This window comes from Pholis gunnellus (assembly GCF_910591455.1).
Source record: "Pholis gunnellus genome assembly, chromosome: 3".
Taxonomy (NCBI): Eukaryota; Metazoa; Chordata; class Actinopteri; order Perciformes; family Pholidae; genus Pholis; species Pholis gunnellus.
This window is the reverse complement of record NC_136529.1, coordinates 16397609-16419949: the sequence shown is the minus strand read 5'-3', so window position 1 is coordinate 16419949 and position 22341 is coordinate 16397609. Positions and strand designations below refer to the sequence as shown.

The 22341-nt window shown below is 41.3% G+C and overlaps 5 protein-coding genes across 8 annotated transcripts in view; 3 read left to right on the top strand and 2 right to left on the bottom strand.

Moving 5' to 3' along the window:
* Positions 1-2996, bottom strand: part of scn8ab (sodium channel, voltage gated, type VIII, alpha subunit b) — a gene marked incomplete at its 5' end in the record, with an annotated part of 39054 nt that extends 36058 nt beyond the window's left edge. For all 3 annotated transcript variants that reach the window (XM_079156980.1, XM_079156982.1, XM_079156981.1), the window contains one exon: positions 2715-2996. In XM_079156980.1, the coding sequence (XP_079013106.1) occupies positions 2715-2996 (282 nt within the window). The remainder of the gene's footprint in view (positions 1-2714) is intronic.
* A 9177-nt stretch (positions 2997-12173) lies between these two features.
* On the top strand, positions 12174-13767 carry LOC306694077 (thiol S-methyltransferase TMT1A-like). Its single transcript, XM_079156791.1, has 2 exons — positions 12174-12720; positions 13251-13767. The coding sequence occupies exons 1-2, from the start codon at positions 12226-12228 to the stop codon at positions 13482-13484; spliced, it is 729 nt and encodes a 242-aa protein (XP_079012917.1). The 5' UTR covers positions 12174-12225; the 3' UTR covers positions 13485-13767.
* Positions 13768-13969: 202 nt separating this feature from the next.
* On the top strand, positions 13970-15536 carry LOC306714713 (thiol S-methyltransferase TMT1A-like). Its single transcript, XM_079184824.1, has 2 exons — positions 13970-14488; positions 14917-15536. The coding sequence occupies exons 1-2, from the start codon at positions 13994-13996 to the stop codon at positions 15148-15150; spliced, it is 729 nt and encodes a 242-aa protein (XP_079040950.1). The 5' UTR covers positions 13970-13993; the 3' UTR covers positions 15151-15536.
* A 264-nt stretch (positions 15537-15800) lies between these two features.
* Positions 15801-16986, top strand: LOC306694374 (thiol S-methyltransferase TMT1A-like; the record flags this gene model as incomplete). The annotated part of the gene is made up of 2 exons (XM_079157209.1): positions 15801-16298; positions 16750-16986. 2 exons carry the CDS (start codon positions 15801-15803, stop codon positions 16984-16986), a joined length of 735 nt encoding a protein of 244 aa, XP_079013335.1.
* Positions 16987-17267: 281 nt separating this feature from the next.
* atf1 (activating transcription factor 1) lies at positions 17268-22216 on the bottom strand. Of its 2 annotated transcripts, XM_079183661.1 has the most exons (8): positions 21929-22216; positions 21027-21118; positions 20273-20395; positions 20024-20121; positions 19822-19925; positions 19253-19435; positions 18487-18640; positions 17268-18076 (listed from the first exon to the last, which is right to left on the bottom strand). In XM_079183661.1, exons 2-8 carry the CDS (start codon positions 21111-21113, stop codon positions 17932-17934), a joined length of 894 nt encoding a protein of 297 aa, XP_079039787.1. In that variant the 5' UTR covers positions 21114-21118; positions 21929-22216; the 3' UTR covers positions 17268-17931. The 2 variants fall into 2 exon arrangements, with proteins under 2 accessions (XP_079039787.1, XP_079039786.1); XM_079183660.1 differs by lacking the exon at positions 21929-22216 and having other exon boundaries at positions 21027-21863.
* Positions 22217-22341: the final 125 nt, after the last annotated feature.

Genomic DNA, 22341 nt, shown 5'->3' with positions numbered 1-22341 from the left:
CCCCTCCACCCCCACCCTATCCCTTCCTCCCTCAGCCCTGTACAGGAGGATGCTGTGTCATCAGAGACTGAGGACTCAGACAGAGCACTAAAGCCTGGCCCTCCCTCTAATTTACTACACCCTGAAAAAAAAGAACGCCGGAGAGGAGGCATCGGATGGAAGAGGAAAAAGGGAAGTAATGGACAGAGACGCACACAGAGACAAAGATGGTGGGACAGGACCATCATGTAATGGTGTGTGCAGTGCTGTATGCTGATATTCAGAGGCTGCTGCTTGAGCCGTGAGCTCTCTTTGTGTGCTCACTAGTAGCCGCGGCCCTGCAGTAGTCTGAGCAGAAATGACTGGTCTGCTGCACACTCCTGCAATAAGTCACCAGAAAGCTACATTCAGGGGGAGAAAAAAGCTTCTGCATCAAGAAAACCTGAAAGCTGTTCATAGTGCTTTTTGTCCAGAGCAGCCAATTCAAGCAGAATCATCTTAACTGTATTTCCACACACACAAACTAAGCACAGATGAGTCCACGTGCACGGTGCAGCTAAAACACTAGTATGCCCTCCATCCTTTCCGCCCTGCTCTTCCTGTATGACCACAGCAGCTTTAACATTGCCTAATCACATCAGACATTTGAAAAGCCCAGGCAGTCCTCTCCCCATCACAGGGGAAAACAAGAACTGCAACGCTGCATTTCTCTTCCTCACCACTGCCCCCTCTTCCTCTCTTTGATGCATGAGTGCTGTGATCAGGTTTCCAGCAGCTGACACACTCATTGACATACAGTGCAATGGTGAGCGATAGGATGACTGTCGGTCGAGTAGAGGAGACGAGCAGACTGGGACGATGAGCACAGTAGAGGAAGAATGGACCCTAACCGTGAATACACTTAGAGGCATTTCCTTAGGTTTGATGAAGGACAAATACATTAGTGGATGAGGAAACTGATTGACATGAATGATAGTAAAATGGAGAGGGATGATGAGGTCCTAGCCTGTGAGTCTTATTGAACTTGCTGACACAACACATGGATGGGTATGATGAGATTAGCAGATCTTGACTAAGCAGAATGAATGATAAGTCAGAACCTGAATTGATACACATATCTGGTAAGATAGGCCCAATCAGACAAACTAACTAGCTGGCAGGCTAAAAGCCCACCACCCCATCGCTCCATTTTGAAAGTGTGCCCTTAAGCAAGGCACCGCAGCCAAGACTACACTAGTGGAGCTACTCAGAAGCCAGAAAATAAAGGGATGCGTTTTTAAGATTAACTAAATTTGGATAACTATTGGGTAAACGGTCAAAAACACACATCTATACAAATGGATCTCCCCTTAACACTCATTATGTTTTAGACATGTTGGCACAACATCCCTGCTTGTTCCTGCAGCAACTATCCATTATCACACAATTATTCCGTTGGATTTTGCACCAGCTAATCCGAATATTCACTTATCTTTCAAACGGCAAATATTTCTCACCAAAAACTCCCAAAAGTACTGTGAAATACCAAACTCAAAAAGTCCTATAGATAAAAAAACAGGTTTAGAGGCAATTACCTGTACTTACTGATGAGAACATGGTTGCAGAATATTTTTAAAAATCAAAGAAATAATACAGCTGCACATGTTGCTAGATATTTGTCATTAGCTTAGCTGTGATTGTTTATGGATGGGTTTAAACTGAGTTGATCACCTCAGAGGCTGCAGGTCATACTGCTTCTGTGGGTTAGTCTGTCATAATGTTCAGTATAAGGACAGATTTTGACAGAAAGTCAAAACAATTTCAAACCATGTCTGTTCTTTTAGAGGCAACACTATAACAAGTGGCAAACTTATACAATTGTGTAATTACAATTAAAAGGTGAAAACCTAAATAATTGTGCATAAAGTAACTTGCTGTGTCACATTATTCGTATTGATTATTTGTACAACAATGTGCAAAACATAATGTAGCTCAAAATAAGACCAATAACAGTGTGGCAATATAGATAAAATGATAATAGAAATTCCACTGTCCCAGTGCATGCTGGGAAGCCATCAGTCACGCCTACTGTTGGACATAGCACTTGTCATCTGTGTGTTTGTTTTGTCACAAAATAATCTAATTGGCTTTGGTAAACGATGCTACATTAACATAAATGTTACATCATCTTGCATTAACAAGGATAATTAATCAACACTGCAGAAACCTTTATGAGAATTACCACTGCCCGAGAACTGCATTCCACAGAAACCCTGCAGTGTTGCAGGAGCAGAGCCACTACGTCCCTCTGCATCTGCTCTTTGGTTGTACAAGTGTACTAAAAAAAACTCACGGGCCTTATATGATCTAATAATGCACTGAGTGTCTCTAAGGCCCTGTAGCAGTGACTAAAAAGTACTCAGAAGCTCTTAAACGTCTCAAGGTCATCTTTGCATTATTATTACCCTATCTCTGTAGCAAATACAATAACTTTACAATCATTTTGAAATAACTGATAAAAAACCTGAATCTGTTTTGACTGTGAATTTCATATTACCTATGTGTATGGTGTGCTTGCAATTCACATGAGAAAAGGGTAAAGACGAACATCTGATGGCTCAGCATAGCAGCTGAATAATACATCTGTGAAAGTTCTCAACATCCATAAACCTCTCAACTACATTAAGCAAATGCCTCTTCACTACAGTGTTTGGGGGGGAAACTGGGTGGTGCATTAGGCCGTTGTGACAACTCACTTTCGTGTTCACATAGTATGGATCCAAATCCTCCAGCGGTGTGCAGTTCATTCCCTTAGGAACATCACCGTAGATGAACGGCAGGCTCTTCCCCGCCTCCAGGTCACGGTTGGGCTTGACTTCATTCTCGTCAGACGTGTCCCGGTGACTACTGTCCGATCTGGGCTTGGGTGGCTTCTTGTTCTTCTCTTCATTGATACGCTTCTCGATGTTAGCAAGCGACTCCGCGGTGAAATACTTGAAGCTGTGAGGGCCTGGGGTTGCAATAATGGGTGCGGCCATGTTTTCATCCTGCAGCTATTTCCTCTTTATTTGTTTTCCATCCCAGACATCGAGCTCTGCGAGGACAAGAGGAACACAGAGTGAGAACGTGTGAGGATATGGTACTGAACAAAAGACAAAAAAAGATAAGATAAAACAAAACAAAAAAGTCATGTCATCTAGTTATTTAAACTGGCAGTCGTATTAATGATACTGACTGGTCAACAAAGAGTTACGATTAAATTGATTTACATATTTCTATGTGAGACCAGTTGTTTTGCTTCCTTTTTCAGTTTCAGCGTTGCTAAAAAGCCTCACAGTGGGAATTTTCCAGTTCTGGCAGGGAACGCAAACAAAGCAAAATAATGCTGAAAACGTGCAAACATTTGGAACATGGGCCAGTAGGCACTATTTCTGTGCTCTCCATCAACCTCAATGACGAAAGCACTGATCCTGTATCCCCAAAAGCTAAACTCAAGTAGCTAGCCAGCACTTACAGTAGACAGCTTTGAATTCCTTGTTTGCTCTCAAGGAGACATGTTTATTCTTCTTGTGTTAATCACATCATTAATCCCATCATTAATCACAAATGATGGGATCTTTATCCCACAACAAACTCATATGTCTGACTCTCTCCTTTCTTTCTCAGGGCTTTCCTTTTTTTGATCAAACATGCCAAAATGCAGCATTTAGAGTTATGTTTATCTATAAACGTCTATGGTGTCGTTACTAACGATGAATGTGACGTGAATGTGTCGATAGCCCTGCTGGTCTCACTGAGAATAGACATCAAATTCTGCTGCTCTATACAGCAAAGTTCATTGTTCTAGCATGGAGGTCTCTCTGGTTTAGTGTAAACAGCTTTCACTGACAATAGATATATGCAGGATAACAACCGCTTCATCTTAAATAAGGTGCTGGAAGTATCAAAAAAGCTCAAACTGGTAGAATAGATATCCGTACACTTCAATCTACAGCTATTCTACCTGACTGACTTTGATATAAAATAAGTAAGAAAGTGGCTCCCAGCACACAGGCTATTAAATGCTATCTGTAATGGGCAAAATGACAAGCTGCCACACAATCTTAAGCCAAGCAAGTAAAACACATATGTATAAATTCGCAAAAGGTATAGTGCTACATGTTCACCATAAGAACCTAATAAGCTGATGTTGTAGCAAGGCTCATTGCTTGAATCTACTTATCATATCCATTGATCTACATCACAGATGAAGAATATAAATTAATGTAACTGGAATTTGTGATAAAGAAAAGAATGGTTGGGGAAGGTTTGTTGCATAACAATGTGAAAAATTGTGTTACTCTATGCTCCCTTTTTTTTGGCTTGAGAAAAATGAAAACCTATTAAAACAGATGTCGCCCGCCCTATGTTAATCATATATGACAGCACACCCAACACAGTCCACACTGTGTGCATTTTGGTGTCTTACGTCCTACTTGACTGACTGATAACTAAGCACTCTAAACTGTTCAAGTGGATCAAAAGAGAGTCCATGAAGACTGGAAATGATTCAACCACAGGGGCTGTGACTCATTGTTTAAACAATAAGGTTGTCATAACATTATCAACTGCATCTCTCTAGGCTCCTACAACAGATGCATTTCTCAACTGGCTGATGGCCATGCTGCTTGATAAAGACATTTGACAGCCAAGTAATAGTTCAGACGATCAAAAATGAGTCAGTGTGTGCAACATACACAGAGACAATGACAAGGGTACAGACCTGGAGAGATATCAAAAAGAAATCAGAAGAAATCCACAGGCAGATATAGATCCAACAGACCGGTATCTTGGAGAAAAAGCACAGCCAACCAGAAGAGGGATGAAGTCCGATTCAAGTAACCCAACCTCGGCACAACCTCCAAGTCTCCTTCCACCAACGCTACATCAATTGATCTACCGTCAAGGTGATTCAAACCAGGATGCAATAGCATGCCCAGCAGTGCATGCAGCCTACACTGGGACAACCCTAAAAAAAACAGGCAGCAAAACTACAAGGCGACCAGAGGAAGCTGCTTCAAAAATATTGCAGATGTTGCTCAAAGCTTTCGGTGTCCACTGACTCACTATGTCATATGAGGAACACGGCATACAATGCAACCATCTGACAAACACCTTTTCATTTAGAAAGACACAAAAAATAATTGCCAACAACGAATTCCATTGCTGCACATATTCGGCACCAAAATGCCCGCAGCCCCTTTCACCGCTCTCGCTTCTGTGAAATCCGTTACGAGTCAAGTGGGTCCGGAAATAAAAACGGATTGACGACCGTGAAAACGAACAACTCCGGAAGGCTCATTTGCCTCGCAAGGAAGAAAAAAAAAAGACAAGATGGTCAGCGTCCCCGTTCAGCTGCGTTTAGCTACATGCTACCATGATGCGTCCTCTGTGCGGAGGAAAGACATCCAAACGGACCACGGCCTCCGTCTCATTTACTGAGGGGGGGGGGGGGGGGGGGGGGAATCTTCTCCTGTGCTCTATTCGCAGTGGTGATGATAACCTGACATCAGCTAACCGGACGCCGCGGTGAGGAGGATGGGAGTAGGGCACTCGCGTCTGAATCACATGGGTCGGTAAATAACTTACACACCTTCTCCTGCAGTGATGCTTTAATGCTGCCTGTCACTAGATGTCACCTCAGTCCTAATCCCCAACATCAACGAGCATAGGTGAAGGTCCAGGATTTACTGAGTGAATAACTTGGCAGTCAATATATTAATAGGCCTTTCATATCCTATACGGGTGGGTGCAACTTTATTCCTGAGCATAGTTAAATTAAGGTAAATATATAACGTTCTGACTGGAAATCTTGATGAGTTATGACAATTCAGTGTATTTTCTCCCCTCAAAGAACAGAAAAGGAGTGAGGAAGAAAGGTGGAAATGATGGACCATGGGACATCAGGCCACTGTGGAGATAAACACCCATGAAGAAAACCTCCTCCTATTTCTAGAATTGTCTCCTCATGCGGGATTAAGACCACCCGCTCCCCGTCACATCGTGTGTCTCATCATGCCAGTGCCATTCATTCCCTGAGAGGGATTCGTTCCCTATGTAGTCCCCAGGGACGTCTACTGTTTAATACCGAGGCGCGCCGTTGTCCTATAGGGCCAAAGCCTAAAATACTGCAGTGTGGTTTACTGCTGCTATGCTCTCACTAACAAACTCATAGTAGGTCAGTTGAATGCACAGCCCATGTCCTGACAACACATACATGGCCTCAACTCAAAGCGACCCATACATAGCACAACCATCACATCCCAATTTCACACCGAAAAAGGTGGAATTATTTACAGCAAAAAAAAAAAAAGAGACACTAAAACGGCCTTGAGGCTATACCACACCCGTATAGATAGTCTAGGCGACAGAGACCCGGGGAGTCCTGTGGTGCGGGCTTATAGAGTAATACCGCGATGGGAAAAGGTGTTTTTAAGGGCACCGATTTCGTGTAAATACCAGAAAAAGGTGGCGCGGCCCGTTTGAGGACTGCCAAACTAAAGACGCACCTACCTCCTCACGCAATTCAGTCTCCAACGGAATTGCAAGAGGGAGGGGGCGCAGAGGTGGGGGTGGGGGGGGTGAAACTATCATAGTTATGAAATAATGCCATAGCGAGGAAATTGCTCGCTGAAATGTTTTGCAAGCGACGCATTATTCGTGCACATGGGGAAATATAGGCTAGGTGTCGCCACTCAAGAGAAGTTTGACGTGATCTCACTTCTATACATCCCATCATATGCGTATGTTTCACAATTCTGACACAGTAAAAATGTCATTCCAATCCAGCGGCAGGCCAACACCCCAAATAACCTGCACGTCTCCCCGTTTTCTACCGCGTCGCGTCCCAAATCCGCGTTTTCCTCTTCGAAAACATAATTCCCTTCTTCTACCTGGTACATCGCATACATATGTGTCCATGTAGTCATACTGGCAAGGAGCCCTCCACAGACGCCAGGAAAAGATGCTGAGAGAGAGGGACCGCTCTGCGGCACTGGGATGCAGTCAGTCGACAAAGTAGGACTGCGATCCATCCCACGACACGAAAAACCGGACAAAGCAGAAAACAGATTGTCTACTTACTTTTTCTCGCATTAACAGAAATCCAGACAGCTGTCAATGAACTGCAGATGTAGAAAAGAGTCGAGAGTAACTGCGGCTGTCGCCATATTGTTGCTGCTATCTTCCTTCCCAGTGCATGCGGCTACCCTGCATAATTGATGACTCTCAGCAAATTGTTAGGGAGTGTCGGTAAATGCCTTTAGTTTCAATAACGGACAAGAGACTGCAGCATCGTAAGCAGAAAAAACAAAAACTGTTAATGTAACAACACTCATTGCTGTTCTGGTTGGGATTTGTATTGCGATTGGCAATATATATTTTTTTCATCTTGATCTGCTGTGGAAATCATTTTAGAGTGTAATTAGCCTACATTTTATTTTTAGAATCAGAAATAGAAGTTTTTACACATTAAAGACGACTCTGAGCTTATAATGACTCTATGTAGGTAAGTCGATGGTAGCCTAACTAAACAAATACATTGCTGACACTTCATTTGTGTCATGAATAATAATAATAATTTGACTTAGGTGCATGACCAAAATAATGAATTCAAAAGTTATTTGATTTCTCATACAAACCAGGGAGGCCGTTTGGTCAAGTTGCATTGTTTATTCTGGATTAAAACCAGCCTAGTTAGGTGGAGCTAAGAATCAATTACTTACCAATGTGTGACATTTAAGTTATACCAATTGTGAACCGTGCACACACAGTTTTACATAAATTCAATATACACCTTTTCCAGAAGACATGCTGACGTGCAAAAAACACAGGTGTTGATGATAACATGAATGATGACTGCGTTCAATTTAAGTGTCCCTGTGACGAGGAGCCAGCATGAACAATACCAGGACCCTCAAACTGAAGCAGCTAAATGAAATTCACTCACTCATTCATTTTAATATTTAAACCATTGCTTTAATATGACATGTTAAAATACCTTCTTTAAGGTCCTATTGCTGTAACTGAGATCCACATTGCATAGACCCAGTGACCAAAATTAAAATTATTCTGCATGCATATTCAAAGCACCGTATAACTGTCGATGTAAACACTTGTACTAAACCCCTGCTGACAACAGAATAAATCCTAAACCCATATTCTGGTATTTCCCTGAAGAATAAGATCTCTGATGTAAGCAAAAAACAATGACTATGGATCCTGTGAGCCCAGTCCCATAAACGCATGTACTACACGACTTAGCTTTCAACCCATAGTTCACTCCACACCATGCTGTCATAAACAGAACGATGATAAAGATTTGGATCATTCAGCTGATTGTATTGTATGCAAATGTTATGTGTTATTTTGCTGTCAGTAGCAGGAGAAAGCTTTTTGTTTGTTTGCAGAGTACAGAGCACATGTTGTGCACACGCGGCTGACATTCAGTCAATGAAAGAAATTACTTTCAATATATTGTGACCGTTTGTCTCAAGACTCCACCCTTCAAAATACAGGGTCAGAGGGTTTTATGAAGGAGGTGTTATGAATTTGACCCAACAATGTCTCTATCTGGTGGAAATGTTAAGAACTGCAGCTTAAACCCTACAGGAAATCAAAAGGCTGGCATGCTTTTTTATTCATTCAGCTACTTTTCGTTTCAGCATTTCAATATAGTGAGGAAATACTTAATAGCCTATAACCCCATTCACATTAAATCTTTGCAGAATGTAGCTACTGTAGATCGGACAAAGAGACGTCAGACTCCAGTCAGACTACAGCAATAGGCTCCTGGGAATGTTTGAGGCAAAAAATCAACTGTGTGGATTTCAAATATTTGCAGTTTTACAAAAAATTGACGGCAAATTAAAAATTTGAGGTGCCCACAGCACAGCAGAGTGTCTGCTATTGGCTGTCCTCCAGTGTCCACGCACTGCTGCGAGTGGGCCCAGACTTGACTAATAACCGCCTGGCGCTATCTCACAGGGGAGGTTGGCGAGATTCGTTATGGCCTTGAAGAGCCTCTTTTCTCCAAAAACGGAGTACATTTTTAATTCGCCATTCATTTTTGTAAAACTGACAATATTTGAAAAATACAAAGTTTATTACTCAGCTCAAAAGTTATCAGAAGGCAATCTAATGATGAAATTTGAAAATTGTAAAAACGACCCGTTGTTCATTCCAGGTAACCTACCTTCGGACTATGTGAACAAAAGCGCTACTCCTGGGCCTCTGTAGTTAGTATTGTGGTTTTGCATCATCATCATGGCTACGTTAATGTTAGTGTTTTTATCAACCACCTGGAAGGGTATAGCTCATCAGAAGCAGAGTATGGGTGGGTCACAGGCTCCCCCAGTGAGTCAGTTTTGTCTCTCCCACATGCAGCCAATCATACGTGTGACATCGTTTATTAGGGCAGGACCACAACCCAATCTGCCAGGCCAAGCACATCTAGTACCTACACCGGTGCCCTTGTATAGATGTAAACATCCTCATATATGGAATAAATGACTGCAGGTAATTTGATTTTTTTACCAAGAATAATCACCAAATTCTTCCTTTTTAGTCTGTCTTAGCTCAATGTTTTAGTTCGACAGCTGGAAAATGTACGGTTTGGTTCAGTGTCACAGCTCTCATCAACCTCACTTCCAGCAGCAGCAAAAGCAAGCTGAAGGCCCCTCAGGGCAGCGCTACTTCTTCATCCTCTGAAGAGGGCAGACTGGACGCTACAGTGACTCACTCGCGACTCTCAAGGTACAAGTAGTGTAAAAAGACAGGACAGACCGGGGTATTGTGTCAGTAGATATCTCTACAACACAATACATAGACATCTTTGATATAGTGTCAACACTGAAGACTATTTACATTCTGTTGATGATGTTTGTTCATTTGTTTATGTTTTAAACAAAAAGTCTGGCCAGATCTTACACCTTTAACATTAAACCCTGCAAATGGCCAAAAAAAAACACAGCTTAAGCAGCATGAAGTGTAACTTTGACCCAGGTCTGAGGCTAAGTCCACCCACTGCATCATTTAAAAAAATGCTAAAAAGCGGGCAAGGGGCAGAAGGATGAGACAACGGCCATTTCCGTGTGACAAAAAGCTCAACATAGCATCGACAAATATGAGGTTGTAGGTTGAAAAATATTGATATGGCATGGGGCACTGAATCTGACAGTTCATCAGACCACAAATGAGAGGAGGGCTACGGTCGAAAAGTCAAAAAATGACCTCCTAAGGTCTATTCCTAACCACTTTTCCTTGACCTCGCTGGCAAAAAAGGTCAAGAAAAGATGTGAAGGAGAATTCATAAGGATTTAGGAAAAGACAACCGAGGTGCCCAGCGAATCCGACTCCACTTTCACTATGTTACATAATTATGATGCGATCGCGGACGTTACTGGAATTACGTTATAAATGGACTAAAAGCGCACCTTAAACATTGCCCTGTGCATTCTAACAACACCTATAATGCAGGTATAGATCACAAACTCAAAACTGACAATTCCTTCATGTGCAATATTAATTAGTCTGTTACGTATCAATATTTCCTTTGGGCATAATGTTAATTCAACTGTTCAGTTATATATGCTTTTTACTGTCTAATTATCGATTACAGACCTATCTGGTCCTTTATAACTGATGCTTGTTGTTATTGCACTAACCCCTTTCCAGCTGTAACACTACAAATGTCCCCACCGTGGAATAAAGTACTAAACGTGGACACACAGGGGAAAATATTACCTCATTACCGAGGTTTGAATTGAGGTGTATATGATAGATATTGAGTTAATTGTTTGAGTTAAGGAGGATGGTATATGTGTGTATTTCTCCCGACTACTTTCTCAGACATGTATTATTTAAACATTTATGTTGTTTATGATAATTTGTTTATTGACAGTTTGGTATATTTTATTGTATTTGTTATTGTTGTTTTGCTTTTTACTTATTTGTTACATGTTCAGCCAGCACAAACCCTAGCGCCTCCATGTCCTCCCATGTGCTCTCCTCCCTGCAGTCTCCGCTGGCCACCGGCCCACTGTTCCGCTCAGTTTCTGTAATGTTAGCATGAAAACATGGTGGAATTAGCAAGCTAACTTTAGTGAGCTAACTAGCGAGCTGCTAAATAAGACAAATCAAACAATTGCTTGATTAAATGCTTCATCTACACACTGTTGTCACACATGGAAAGCACATTGCTGTCGTCATTCACACTGATTCACCAAATTGTGCAAAGTGCTGATAGCTTTATTTCCATTACATTGAAAAGAGCAAACATTGTGATGTGCTGTGATTGTAATGCTACAAAGTTGTTACCGAAGAAATATAAAACTCTAACGTTAGATGCTGTGGTGAGGTCTGACTACAGGACATTAACATTATATTTCATGACATTAATCCCAAACGGTCGACTCTATCTCAAATTGGCCTTGCAAAATTAGAGCTGATATACAACAGTAGATGGTGTTTTGAGCCATTTTCAACCATGAAATGACAATTTGTTAATCAAGTTGGAAAGAAATGTAGTTAAATATTAACACAGGCATATCATTTAATGTTTTTAAAATTGTTGTCGTTGTTGTTTATAGCTTTTAAAAAAAAACTGTTTGAGTCTGTAGTTACTCTTAAAACGTTGAGGACTTGAAAGATATAGCATACTTACTGTTGAACTCAAAACACTAAACTAAAGAGCCAACACAATAAAATGTTGATCACGAACGTTAGCGTTAGCTTAGCGTTAGCCTAACTCGGCCTGAACGTTACATACTGCACGTTAAATCCAGGGAGCTAACGTTAGCTTATTTAGCTAGCGTTAAACACTCGTGAACTAACAGTTATTCAAACTATAGAAATTATCCCTAAATACAAAAAATAATCTGTGTGTTCAGTGACGTACTCTGGTCCTTTAAACGTCTGCGGTGTCGCCCACTTCCCACCTTCCACCAAAGTTGGAAGGAATGGAATTCAATGTTGATACCATGTCACGGTGTATAAAGACAGCATAATGCGCACTGAATTGGTAATAACAGTTGGATTTAACTTGAAATAGTCTACTGGCGTTACGGCAGGGCAATAGTTGTAATTCATGTCACGCTAGTACGTTAGTTGCGTCTAAACTTGTCGACTTTTATTTTGAAAACTCAACCGGACTTCCTGATCAATTTGACAACAAGCGAGGCAGTCCATATCGCGCTACTGACTGACACGAAGGTTTGGGGCAGCAAAAATATGGCTTTCTTAATGGCATGTTGCACTTTGATCGTCAATGTGTTGTGCATGCCCCTTCATCTGATCCATGCCGTGGGCTTGTATAAAATATACAAACGTTTATTCCCAATCTGGTTGTATCGGTGCTCTATAATGTACAACAAGAAAATGTACGAGAAGAAGAAGGAGCTGTTTCGCAGTCTCTCCGAGTTCAACAAGCCTGGCGGGCAGCTCACAATTCTGGAGATCGGCTGCGGCACCGGCACAAATTTTGAGTTTTATCCGCCCGGTTGCAAGGTGATCTGCACTGACCCGAATCCTCATTTTCAGAAGTATCTGAAGAAAAGCATGGGCGACAATGACCAGCTCTCGTATGAGAGATTTTTGGTGGCGTTGGGGGAGGACATGGGGTCAGTTGAGAGCGAATCGGTAGACGTTGTTGTCTGCACCCTGGTACTCTGCTCTGTCAACAACATACCGCAAACTCTGCGTGAGGTTCGCCGCATGCTGAGACCAGTAAGTCATCTGTGACTCCTGAAATAACCACTCGTCCCGAAGTAAATACAATGGCTATTTGCAGCCGTAGCTTTCCATGTTATTGAGGCAGCTGTTATAATGCAGTGCGGACTAATCATTCACCAGTGGGAATAAATAAGTAACTAAGCTAAATAAACAAGCGTAGAAGTCTACTTCAATTGTTTGTATTTGTTTTCATTCAAATATTGAGCAAAACAGCAGAGAAGTGATTCCCTACACATGCACCAGCCAAAGTATTAATAATTGAAATTGCTAATTTTGACCTGTGTGCCAACATGACATATCTCAAACTACAAGAGATTCTGCCTTCGATTAAGTATAGACTAAGACTTTAAATCCATAATGTCAAGTTTCAGTCGATATTCAAGTTTTTGTGGTAAGGATCTGTTTCAAACAACAGGCCTTACAGGAAACAGAAAATGCAACAAAATGTATTCGTTATAAAACATGAGAAATGTATGGAAACCCAAGTTTGCACAGTAAACACATAACAAAACTTTGTTTTGCAGGGTGGAGCTTTCTTTTTCCTAGAGCATGTCGTTGCAGATCCCTCAACTTGGTCATACTTCTTCCAGCATGTACTTCAGCCTATTTGGTACTACTTTGGAGATGGATGTGAGGTCATCCGGGAAACATGGAAAGATCTGGAGGCAGCTGGATTCTCTGAACTCAAGCTGAGACACATCGAAACACCATTGATGTTCATAATCAAACCGCATATTGTAGGTTATGCTGTGAAATAAATTATTCTCACATAAGAATAAGCAAAGTACTTAAAGCCTCTCCTCTCTTTTGTGATATGATTGATCGCCACCAGTGACAAATAACCCGTTACTCTAATACTAACTTTATTAGTATTAACTTTTTGCCATGAAAAAAACACCCAATGTGATACTGCCATAGAGAATATCTGTCCTTCTGTGTTTATGTGCTACTGATGGCTTCATGACTAAAAATAGATATGTTTTTGCTGTTATCAAGCTAATTGTGTTGTCTTAATGTTGGCAATTAAAGAGTTTGATCCTGCTGCATGATCCATGTTTTCTTTTTAAACCAGTATTGATATGATATAGACAATAAAGTCAAAACATCTGGGGCATTTTAATTTCAGTGTTTTAAAAACTAGTTGTCGACTTTTATTTTGAAAACTCAACCGAACTTCCTGCTTTAGCTAGACTTTATCAATTTGACAACCAGCGAGGCAGTCCAATTCGCGCTGCTGGCTGACACGAAGGTTTGGGGCGGCAAAAATATGGCTTTCTTAATTGCATGTTGCACTTTGATCGTCAATGTGTTATGCATGCCCCTTCATCTGATCCATGCCGTGGGCTTGTATAAAATATACAAACGTTTATTCCCAATCTGTTGGTATCGGTGCTCTATAATGTACAACAAGAAAATGTACGAGAAGAAGAAGGAGCTGTTTCGCAGTCTCTCCAAGTTCAACAAGCCTGGCGGGCAGCTCACAATTCTGGAGATCGGCTGCGGCTCCGGCACAAATTTTGAGTTTTATCCGCCCGGTTGCAAGGTGATCTGCACTGACCCGAATCCTCATTTTCAGAAGTATCTGAAGAAAAACATGAGCGTCAATGACCAGCTCTCGTATGAGAGATTTCTGGTGGCGTTGGGTGAGGACATGGGGTCAGTTGAGAGCGAATCGGTAGACGTTGTTGTCTGCACCCTGGTACTCTGCTCTGTCAACAATATACCGCAAACTCTGCGTGAGGGTCGCCGCATGCTGAGACCAGTAAGTCATCTGTGACTCCTGAAATAACCACTCGTCCCGAAGTAAATGCACTCACCATAGAATGGCTATTTGCAGCCGTATAGCTTTCCATGTTATTGAGGCAGCTGTTATAATGCAGTGCACATGGACTAACCATTCACCAGTGGGAATAAATAAGTAACTAAGCTAAATAAACAAGCGTAGTCTACTTCAATTGTTTGTATTTGTTTTCATTAAAATATTGAGCAAAACAGCAGAGAAGTGATTCCCTACACATGCACCAGCCAAAGTATTAATAATTCAAATTGCTAATTTTGACCTGTGTGCCAACAAACAACAGGCCTTACAGGAAACAGAAAATGCAACAACATGTATTCGTTATAAAACATGAGAAATGTATGGAAACCCAAGTTTGCACAGTAAACACATAACAAAACTTTGTTTTGCAGGGTGGAGCCTTCTTTTTCCTAGAGCATGTCGTTGCAGATCCCTCAACTTGGTCATACTTCTTCCAGCATGTACTTCAGCCTATTTGGTACTACTTTGGAGATGGATGTGAGGTCACCCGGGAAACATCGAAACATCTGGAGGCAGCTGGATTCTCTGAACTCAAGCTGAGACACATCGAAACACCATTGCTGTTCATAATCAAACCGCATATTGTAGGTTATGCTGTGAAATAAATTATTCTCACATAAGAATAAGCAAAGCACTTAAAGCCTCTCCTCTCTTTTGTGATATGATTGATCGCCACCAGTGACAAATAACCCGTTACTCTAATACTAACTTTATTTTTGCCATGGAAAAAACACTCAGTCTTTGTGTTTGGCAAAGACACATTATTGTAACACATTGACTAAAAAGTGGAATATATTACTCATTGTATTTGCAGTTTAAGTGACAAATATGTTTGATTTTCTATTTGTCATTTCCCATCTCCAAAACTGATAAATCAATGTGATACTGCCATAGAGAATATCTGTCCTTCTGTGTTTATGTGCTACTGATGGCTTCATGACTAAAAAGAGATATGTTTTTGCTGTTATCAAGCTAATTGTGTTGTCTTAATGTTGGCAATTAAAGAGTTTGATCCTGCTGCATGATCCATGTTTTCTTTTTAAACCAGTATTGATATGATATAGACAATAAAGTCAAAAAATCTGGGGCAACTTGGACGTGTTCTCCCAGTTGCCCCTCATGCACACTACGGTGTAGTTGCTCCATCGTATGGTGAGACACAGACATCATCTCTGAGGTATTAACAGTGTAATCTTTTGATCTCGTAAGTCTCGAGATCGAGATGCCCCTAACGCGTTGTTTGGCTCAGAATAGAATGAAGTCTTGTCTCTTGAAGTTATGCAGATTGCTTTGTTTAATGTTGACTTTACCCTTATATCTGATGGAAATCACGGGCCTGTACGGTATGTACAAACGCTTGTTTCCATGGCTTGCCTACAACATAACATTCTCGTACAACGATAAAATGCACAAAACCAAGAGGGACCTTTTCCGAAACGTGGGCAAATTTGCAAACAGCGACGGCACTCTTCGTCTGCTGGAGATCGGCTGTGGCAGCGGGGCGAACTTCAAGTTTTACCCCCACGGCTGCACCGTGACCTGCACGGACCCCAACCCGCATTTCGAGAAGTACCTGCGGCTAAGCATGGACGCGAACACGCATTTGACCTATGACACGTTTGTAGTCGTGTCTGGGGAGGACATGGGGCCGGTGAGGGACGAGTCAGTGGACGTTGTTGTCTGCACCTTGGTTCTCTGCTCGGTCATCAACGTGCAGCGCGTGCTGCAGGAAGTCCGACGCATCCTCAAAACGGTGAGTGTCTCAGTATGCAGCTTTCATGTGCCGTGGGAAATATTTTGTTCATGACATTGGTGATATATTAATAGGCTACGTGGCTGGTAGAGGAGTGCCCCGGCCACAAAACAAACACAACTAACTAGTTCCACCCGTCCTCAGTGTGCAGTGTGTGTACTGTGTGTTCTGGTGCACACACAACAGGCTGAATATGAAGTTTAATTCCATACAAAAGTACATACCAATGTCTTACAGATAGCTGTACCAATGTCTTCACAGGTGGGACTGGTAGTGTGTAGTACTAAACCTTTTTAAACCTTTATATTTTAATGACCATCACAGTCAGTTCAGAATGGTGAATTCTTTAGTTCTTTAGTATTAACTTCTGAATCCCCACACACCTGCTTCACAGTCCTAACGAATAACAGCCACTGCAGTTCTGATTTTTCTTTTGTTGGTTCTCTTACAGGGTGGAGCCTTCTACTTTTTGGAGCATGTTGTCTCAGATCCCTCCTCCTGTACGTACTTCTTACAGCACGTGTTTGAGCCTCTGTGGTACTATCTTGGAGATGGATGCATGATCACCAGAGCAACGTGGGAAGATCTAGAGGCTGCTGGTTTTACTGAACTTCACTTAAAACATGTCGAGGCGCCAGAGGTTACTAGGATGATAAGACCACATATCATGGGATATTCCATTAAATGACTGCAGGGGGGGTTATGGGCAGACATCATTGTGCCTCTTATGGGCTTCAGAAAGTCCAGCCCAGACATTAGTCACTATATCTTGCTGCTAACCCATACTATTCTGATTGTTTTCTCTCTCGGCCCCATCATGTGCCAACACTTTCGTTGGTCCACTACGAACATTCATTAGACACTGGGTTCAAATTAAGTCTTTATGTTTCATGTCAACAAGAGGTCAATCTGTACATTTTAATTTCCATTGAACAAAAATACACTATCCACTGCATCTATTGAGTGAAAATATATTTATTTATTTACAGAATCAGCAACATTTCATACAGTTTGTTCTTCTTTCCCTCCATCCCTCCCAAGATGTACATAATAAATATTACCTGGACACTGCTTTTTTTTCCCTGATTGTCTAAGTAACTGCCTAAAAACAACCAAACAAACCACACTCAATGTCATTTGTTACCCTATATATTCCATTGCACGAAAAGAAGGAATGACGATTGTAACATGTCCTTATAGAGAAATGAGGGGAGATGCTGGTCCACAATATAAACAGGAATTATGTCTGTGTGGGAATTATACAGTCAACATTCTGCTGATGCCGTTAGAGGATAAAAAAAAAAAACAGAAACATTTTTTTAAAAACACGGGATACATTTACAAACAGACTCAAAGTTAAAGCTCACCATTTCAGGGATACCTCCCAGTATTAAAAATGTACACAACTATAAATGTTATAGTGTTAGCAAATTTAAAAAACAGCAGGTGGAAAAAAATGTATTTGTCGAGTATATCTTAGTGCCATCAATTGTCACTTTTATATCAAACAGAGTAAAAAACTTGAGGATGTCAGCCTGAAATTAAGTGTTCCCAGAAACCCTGTTCATGTCCAAATGGCTGAGCTGTGTCGCTCCCAAATTATGTCCCAATCCGCAGCCTCGATTCAAACAGGTTATCCTGTTTTGACACAATAAAGGTCCTTTAATGTTTTGAGTTCTTCAATCAGGGTCTTGTTTTGGTTTTCAAGAACAGCTACACGGTTTTCCAGGCATTTAACATATTCCTTTTTCTTCCGTCGACATTCACGCGCTGCCTCTCTGAAAGAGGGACAAAAATGTTAACATTATGCAATTAATTAACCTGCAGTACATCGATAACGTACAGTATTTTCACTACTTCGACATAAATATACATATATCAAAGTTACAAATTAAAAGTAAAATATGCGCTAGTAAAAAAGAAAGATACTTAATAATTAACGCTGAGACATTACTGCCTTTAAGAGGCCGTAGCGATCTCGTTCTCGAGGGAAGGTTCTGGTATCATATGAAACTAGCAGTGGTACCAACCATGTCATGCTTGTCGGGAGCTAAATAGCGCTCCAAAATTATGCAATGTTTTGGCGACGGAAAACTAGCCACTTTGTAATCTTCATCAGGCGTATGTAACCCCCGTGTCTGTGTGCATCCGTGACTGTGATTGACCAAGAAATAAACTGAACACGCACCTGTTTTTCATAAGCCTGATTTCCCTTTTCATTGTTGGGTCGTCACTCTTGCCCTGAGACAGCCCCATAGGAGACGTCATGACTACAGTCTGAGGCAGTGAGCTGGATGCGGGCGCTGTGCGGATCTGGTATGTTTGCACCTCTCCTCCTGCACCTGCGGGTGACATGACAGTCAAACATTGACGTCACTTGAGAAGTTTAGACATTCATTTGTTCTTTTTTTTTAAACCATAAACAAACATTACATTAAAGCTGTTAAGAGGAAACGTTTAGTCAACATTCACAGACACACAGCTTCGTCAGGAGCTTTGTAATATTTTTTGGAGACATTTTTCTAGCGCCAATACTGTGAGATTCTCCAAGCTGCGTGAATGAAAATCCATTAACTAGTTTACCAAAGGACATGCTTCTAAAAATGCTGAAACTTGATATTAATTACACTCCACTTAAATCAGCTCGTTGAAAGTAAGGCACCTTGAAGTGAAGCCACATTTCAACTGAAATAGCAATGTGTCAGAAAAAATCAAGGAGCTGTGTTGATGTGGGAAAGATACTAAAGGTAAACTACCAGACACAACCTTGTTTCCCCCTTTACTCTAATTAAAATACATACAAAGTGCTATAGTCTGTCTGAACGCCTGACACATTTTGGCATCCTCCTAGCAGTCAAATTAGCAATCTGGAATCTCCTTACAAAAGAGTTCTCCATTAGCCAATAAAATTGGCTGAGATACTTATCTTATTAAATAGGACATGTTTTGCTTACCTTGTACAACGACCTGGTTACTCGGCACCAGTATCTGCTGGCCGTCGGGTGTCTGGGCATACTGAAGGATGGTGGTGTTCTGCTGGGCTCCACCAGCGTTGGCCATGGTGACAGCCTGTAGCCCCTGAATGCCTTCAGACCCCGTAGTGGCGAGCTGGATGGTGCCATTAGCGTTTATAGTAACTAGAATAATCACACAAGTGGCATCAGAATTAGGTAAAGCACAAGTAAAAATAAAATCATATTTCAGCTGGCTAGGTAAATTGTGTGATCTGCAGAGTACTCTTTTAGTAACTACTTTTGGGGATTCCCCCCCCCCCCATTTTACAAGAAATTTGGTTTCTGATCTACACATTTTCTTCTGAGCATAACAACACGAAGCATACAGTAAGTTCTGTTACATAATAATCACATTTATCCCAAAGTTCCCTCTGCAGAACTCCAACAAATGTTTTTTTTATGATAATTCTGTGGCTTACAGATTAATAACATTTGATAACAAATTCTCAATGTCACAGGCCAAATGACCCACTCTTTTTTTTACTACTATTGAACAGAAAAGATCGTACTGTACTGGCCGGTGCTGGTCTGGTAGATTTGGGTGGTGGGTACTGTAACACCTGTGGATACCTGGCTCTCCGTTACTTCCTCAGACAGTTCATTTAGGATTTTTCTGCATAGTGAGAGGAGGAAAGTCAATTTAATTGGAATTCATCTCTGCAGACTGTTCTTGTAGTGTGTCTTGCATACGTGTTGTTGTTTATCTCTTACCTGTATGAAGGCCGCCTCGCCAGTATTTCTCTGGTATTATGGGCTACGGCTCCACTGTCCGATGAGTCCTGTGAATCGTCACTATCTGAACCCAGGGCCTTGAAAGAGGGAGATGGATTAACAAAGTGCATATGAGTAAGTGGATAAAATGGCATATTGAAGGTTTGTAAAAAAGAAACTAAGGAGGTGAATTAATCGTAGGCTGACATTGAGAAATCGTACAGTGTCAAGGAAAGCAAGTGGTCTCACCTGTACAGTTTGCATCTGAGGGGACTGAATGACCGACGACTGTGCAGACTGGATCACCCCTTGAACCTGAAACTGACCCCCTGGCAGCTGTACAACAGCCACAGAACCACCACCCAGTGACATCTACAGAAACACAATTTAAAACCCACACAACATATTTAACATATGATGGTGGAAAAGGTGTAATTTGAATGAACTGATCATTTAAAATCTACTTTAACGAACTTGCTCACTATATAATTTCAGTATGTGTTAATATACCCTTATTTACAGTTTATAAGCACACTTTAAATCCATACAAATTCAGAGCCGCTGTCTTATCAGATGCTATGAACTGAAACAGGAACTTACGGTTGGTTTTCTAAGAAATTGTTACATCCTCTGATACATCAACTAGTAAGTAAGACAGTAACAGAGGAGTGAGACTCCATTAAGCAGGCTGATCACACTAACATGGACTCAGTAATCCCTGCCTTTATCACAAAATTGGTGAGAGACAGGTGAGACTGTGCAGATGATACATTTTCATTTGTACTGGATAGTGAGAATAAGCACTTTAGCTACTGAATTTGTCATTGTGCAGATCATTATTCATGCTATTTTTAAAGATATGATTTCATTTTCAGTTGACCTTTAAGAGATGTAAGTGTGCTTTCAGCATGGCATTCATAAACAACATGGACTAGATGCATGAGCATTGCAAGAGATTCAGAGGCAATAAAGATCTGCAGTATTGTGAGCTGTTATGAATTACCTGTTGGGCTATCTGTGAGAACTGAGCGGATGTGATGGTGGTAGTCTGTAACTCAGTGCCATTGCTGCCCTGCCGTACTTCTTCCATAGTAACTGGGAACAAACAACAGTTAATTCAACATTACCGCTTTACAATGGCACCAATGCAACCTGCCTATAACATGCTGTACTCCGCTGTGGCCTGCGCGCTATTTGTTGATATAATAAACAAATCTTCCAGACAAGGTGCAACAGATCAGAGCGATATCAATACATCGCTGATCCATACTTTCCCCCCCGACCCTTTCTTCTAAATTTGAACGGGTGCGTTTAAGCTAACTAAAAAAACCGACTTCCTCTTTGGTTCAATTGTGTTAGCCAATGCAACTAACTCATAACATGGAGTTAAGGAAAACAGCTAGGCCCGAAATCAATACTGTTAACTTTTCACCCTCGTGGGTTAAATGTTGAATTTTACGATTTTAAGCGGGCGACTTCATCCTAACCAATCTCTACATCTGAAATGTAAAGTTATCATTTCAGTCACTCGTGCTATAGCATGTTCGCCCTCGCTAACATCTCCGTTGCTAGTTAACGGTAGCTAACGTTCACTTAAACGGATGTTAACCAATTTAAACCGTTAAAAAGAAGACTTTAAGAACTAAAAGCGGGGCGAGTATTGTTCCTCTAGTTCACAGGAAGGATGAGCTTTAGTTTCGTTGAGCAAATATGTGTAACTCTGTCACTGGTACGCAAGTTACCGCGTCAATAGACGTCAGCGAGACGGGGAGCCATTAAGCTAACTACACCTTCCCTCTTCGTAAAACGGCTAGGAGCTGACGAAGCAACAGCCGCCATTACAGCCACAGCGAAGCAGACGGCAAGACGAGCACAACATTACCGCTCAAACCAGCCAACATTTACCTTTTCAAGGACCGCGTAACTGCTGCTGCTCTCAACGTGGACTTCGTGCTATTTCGTGTGTATATTTTGAGGCAAGAAATGCCTTGAAAAGTTACTTAGCAGAAGTGGCTAACGGCTAAAAATACAAAGATGTCAGCTAAAAAAAAAATAGCTGACCACTTTTTTTCCCCCCAAAGGAAATGGGCGGTGCTGCGCGGCAAAGATGCATTACGTAATAGTTTATTTAGGCTTTGTGATTGGTAAAGAGTCTGAGCAACTGGTAGAAGTACAAGGACAGGGTGGAGAAGGCCCACTTGTTACATAAAGTAGTGCATTGCCCAGCTAACGTTGTTTATATAATGCTACGTTATATTTAAAGTATAAGTAACTATGTCTTCATTTCAGCTGCTAGAATATTAAAATGCTGCTTCCAC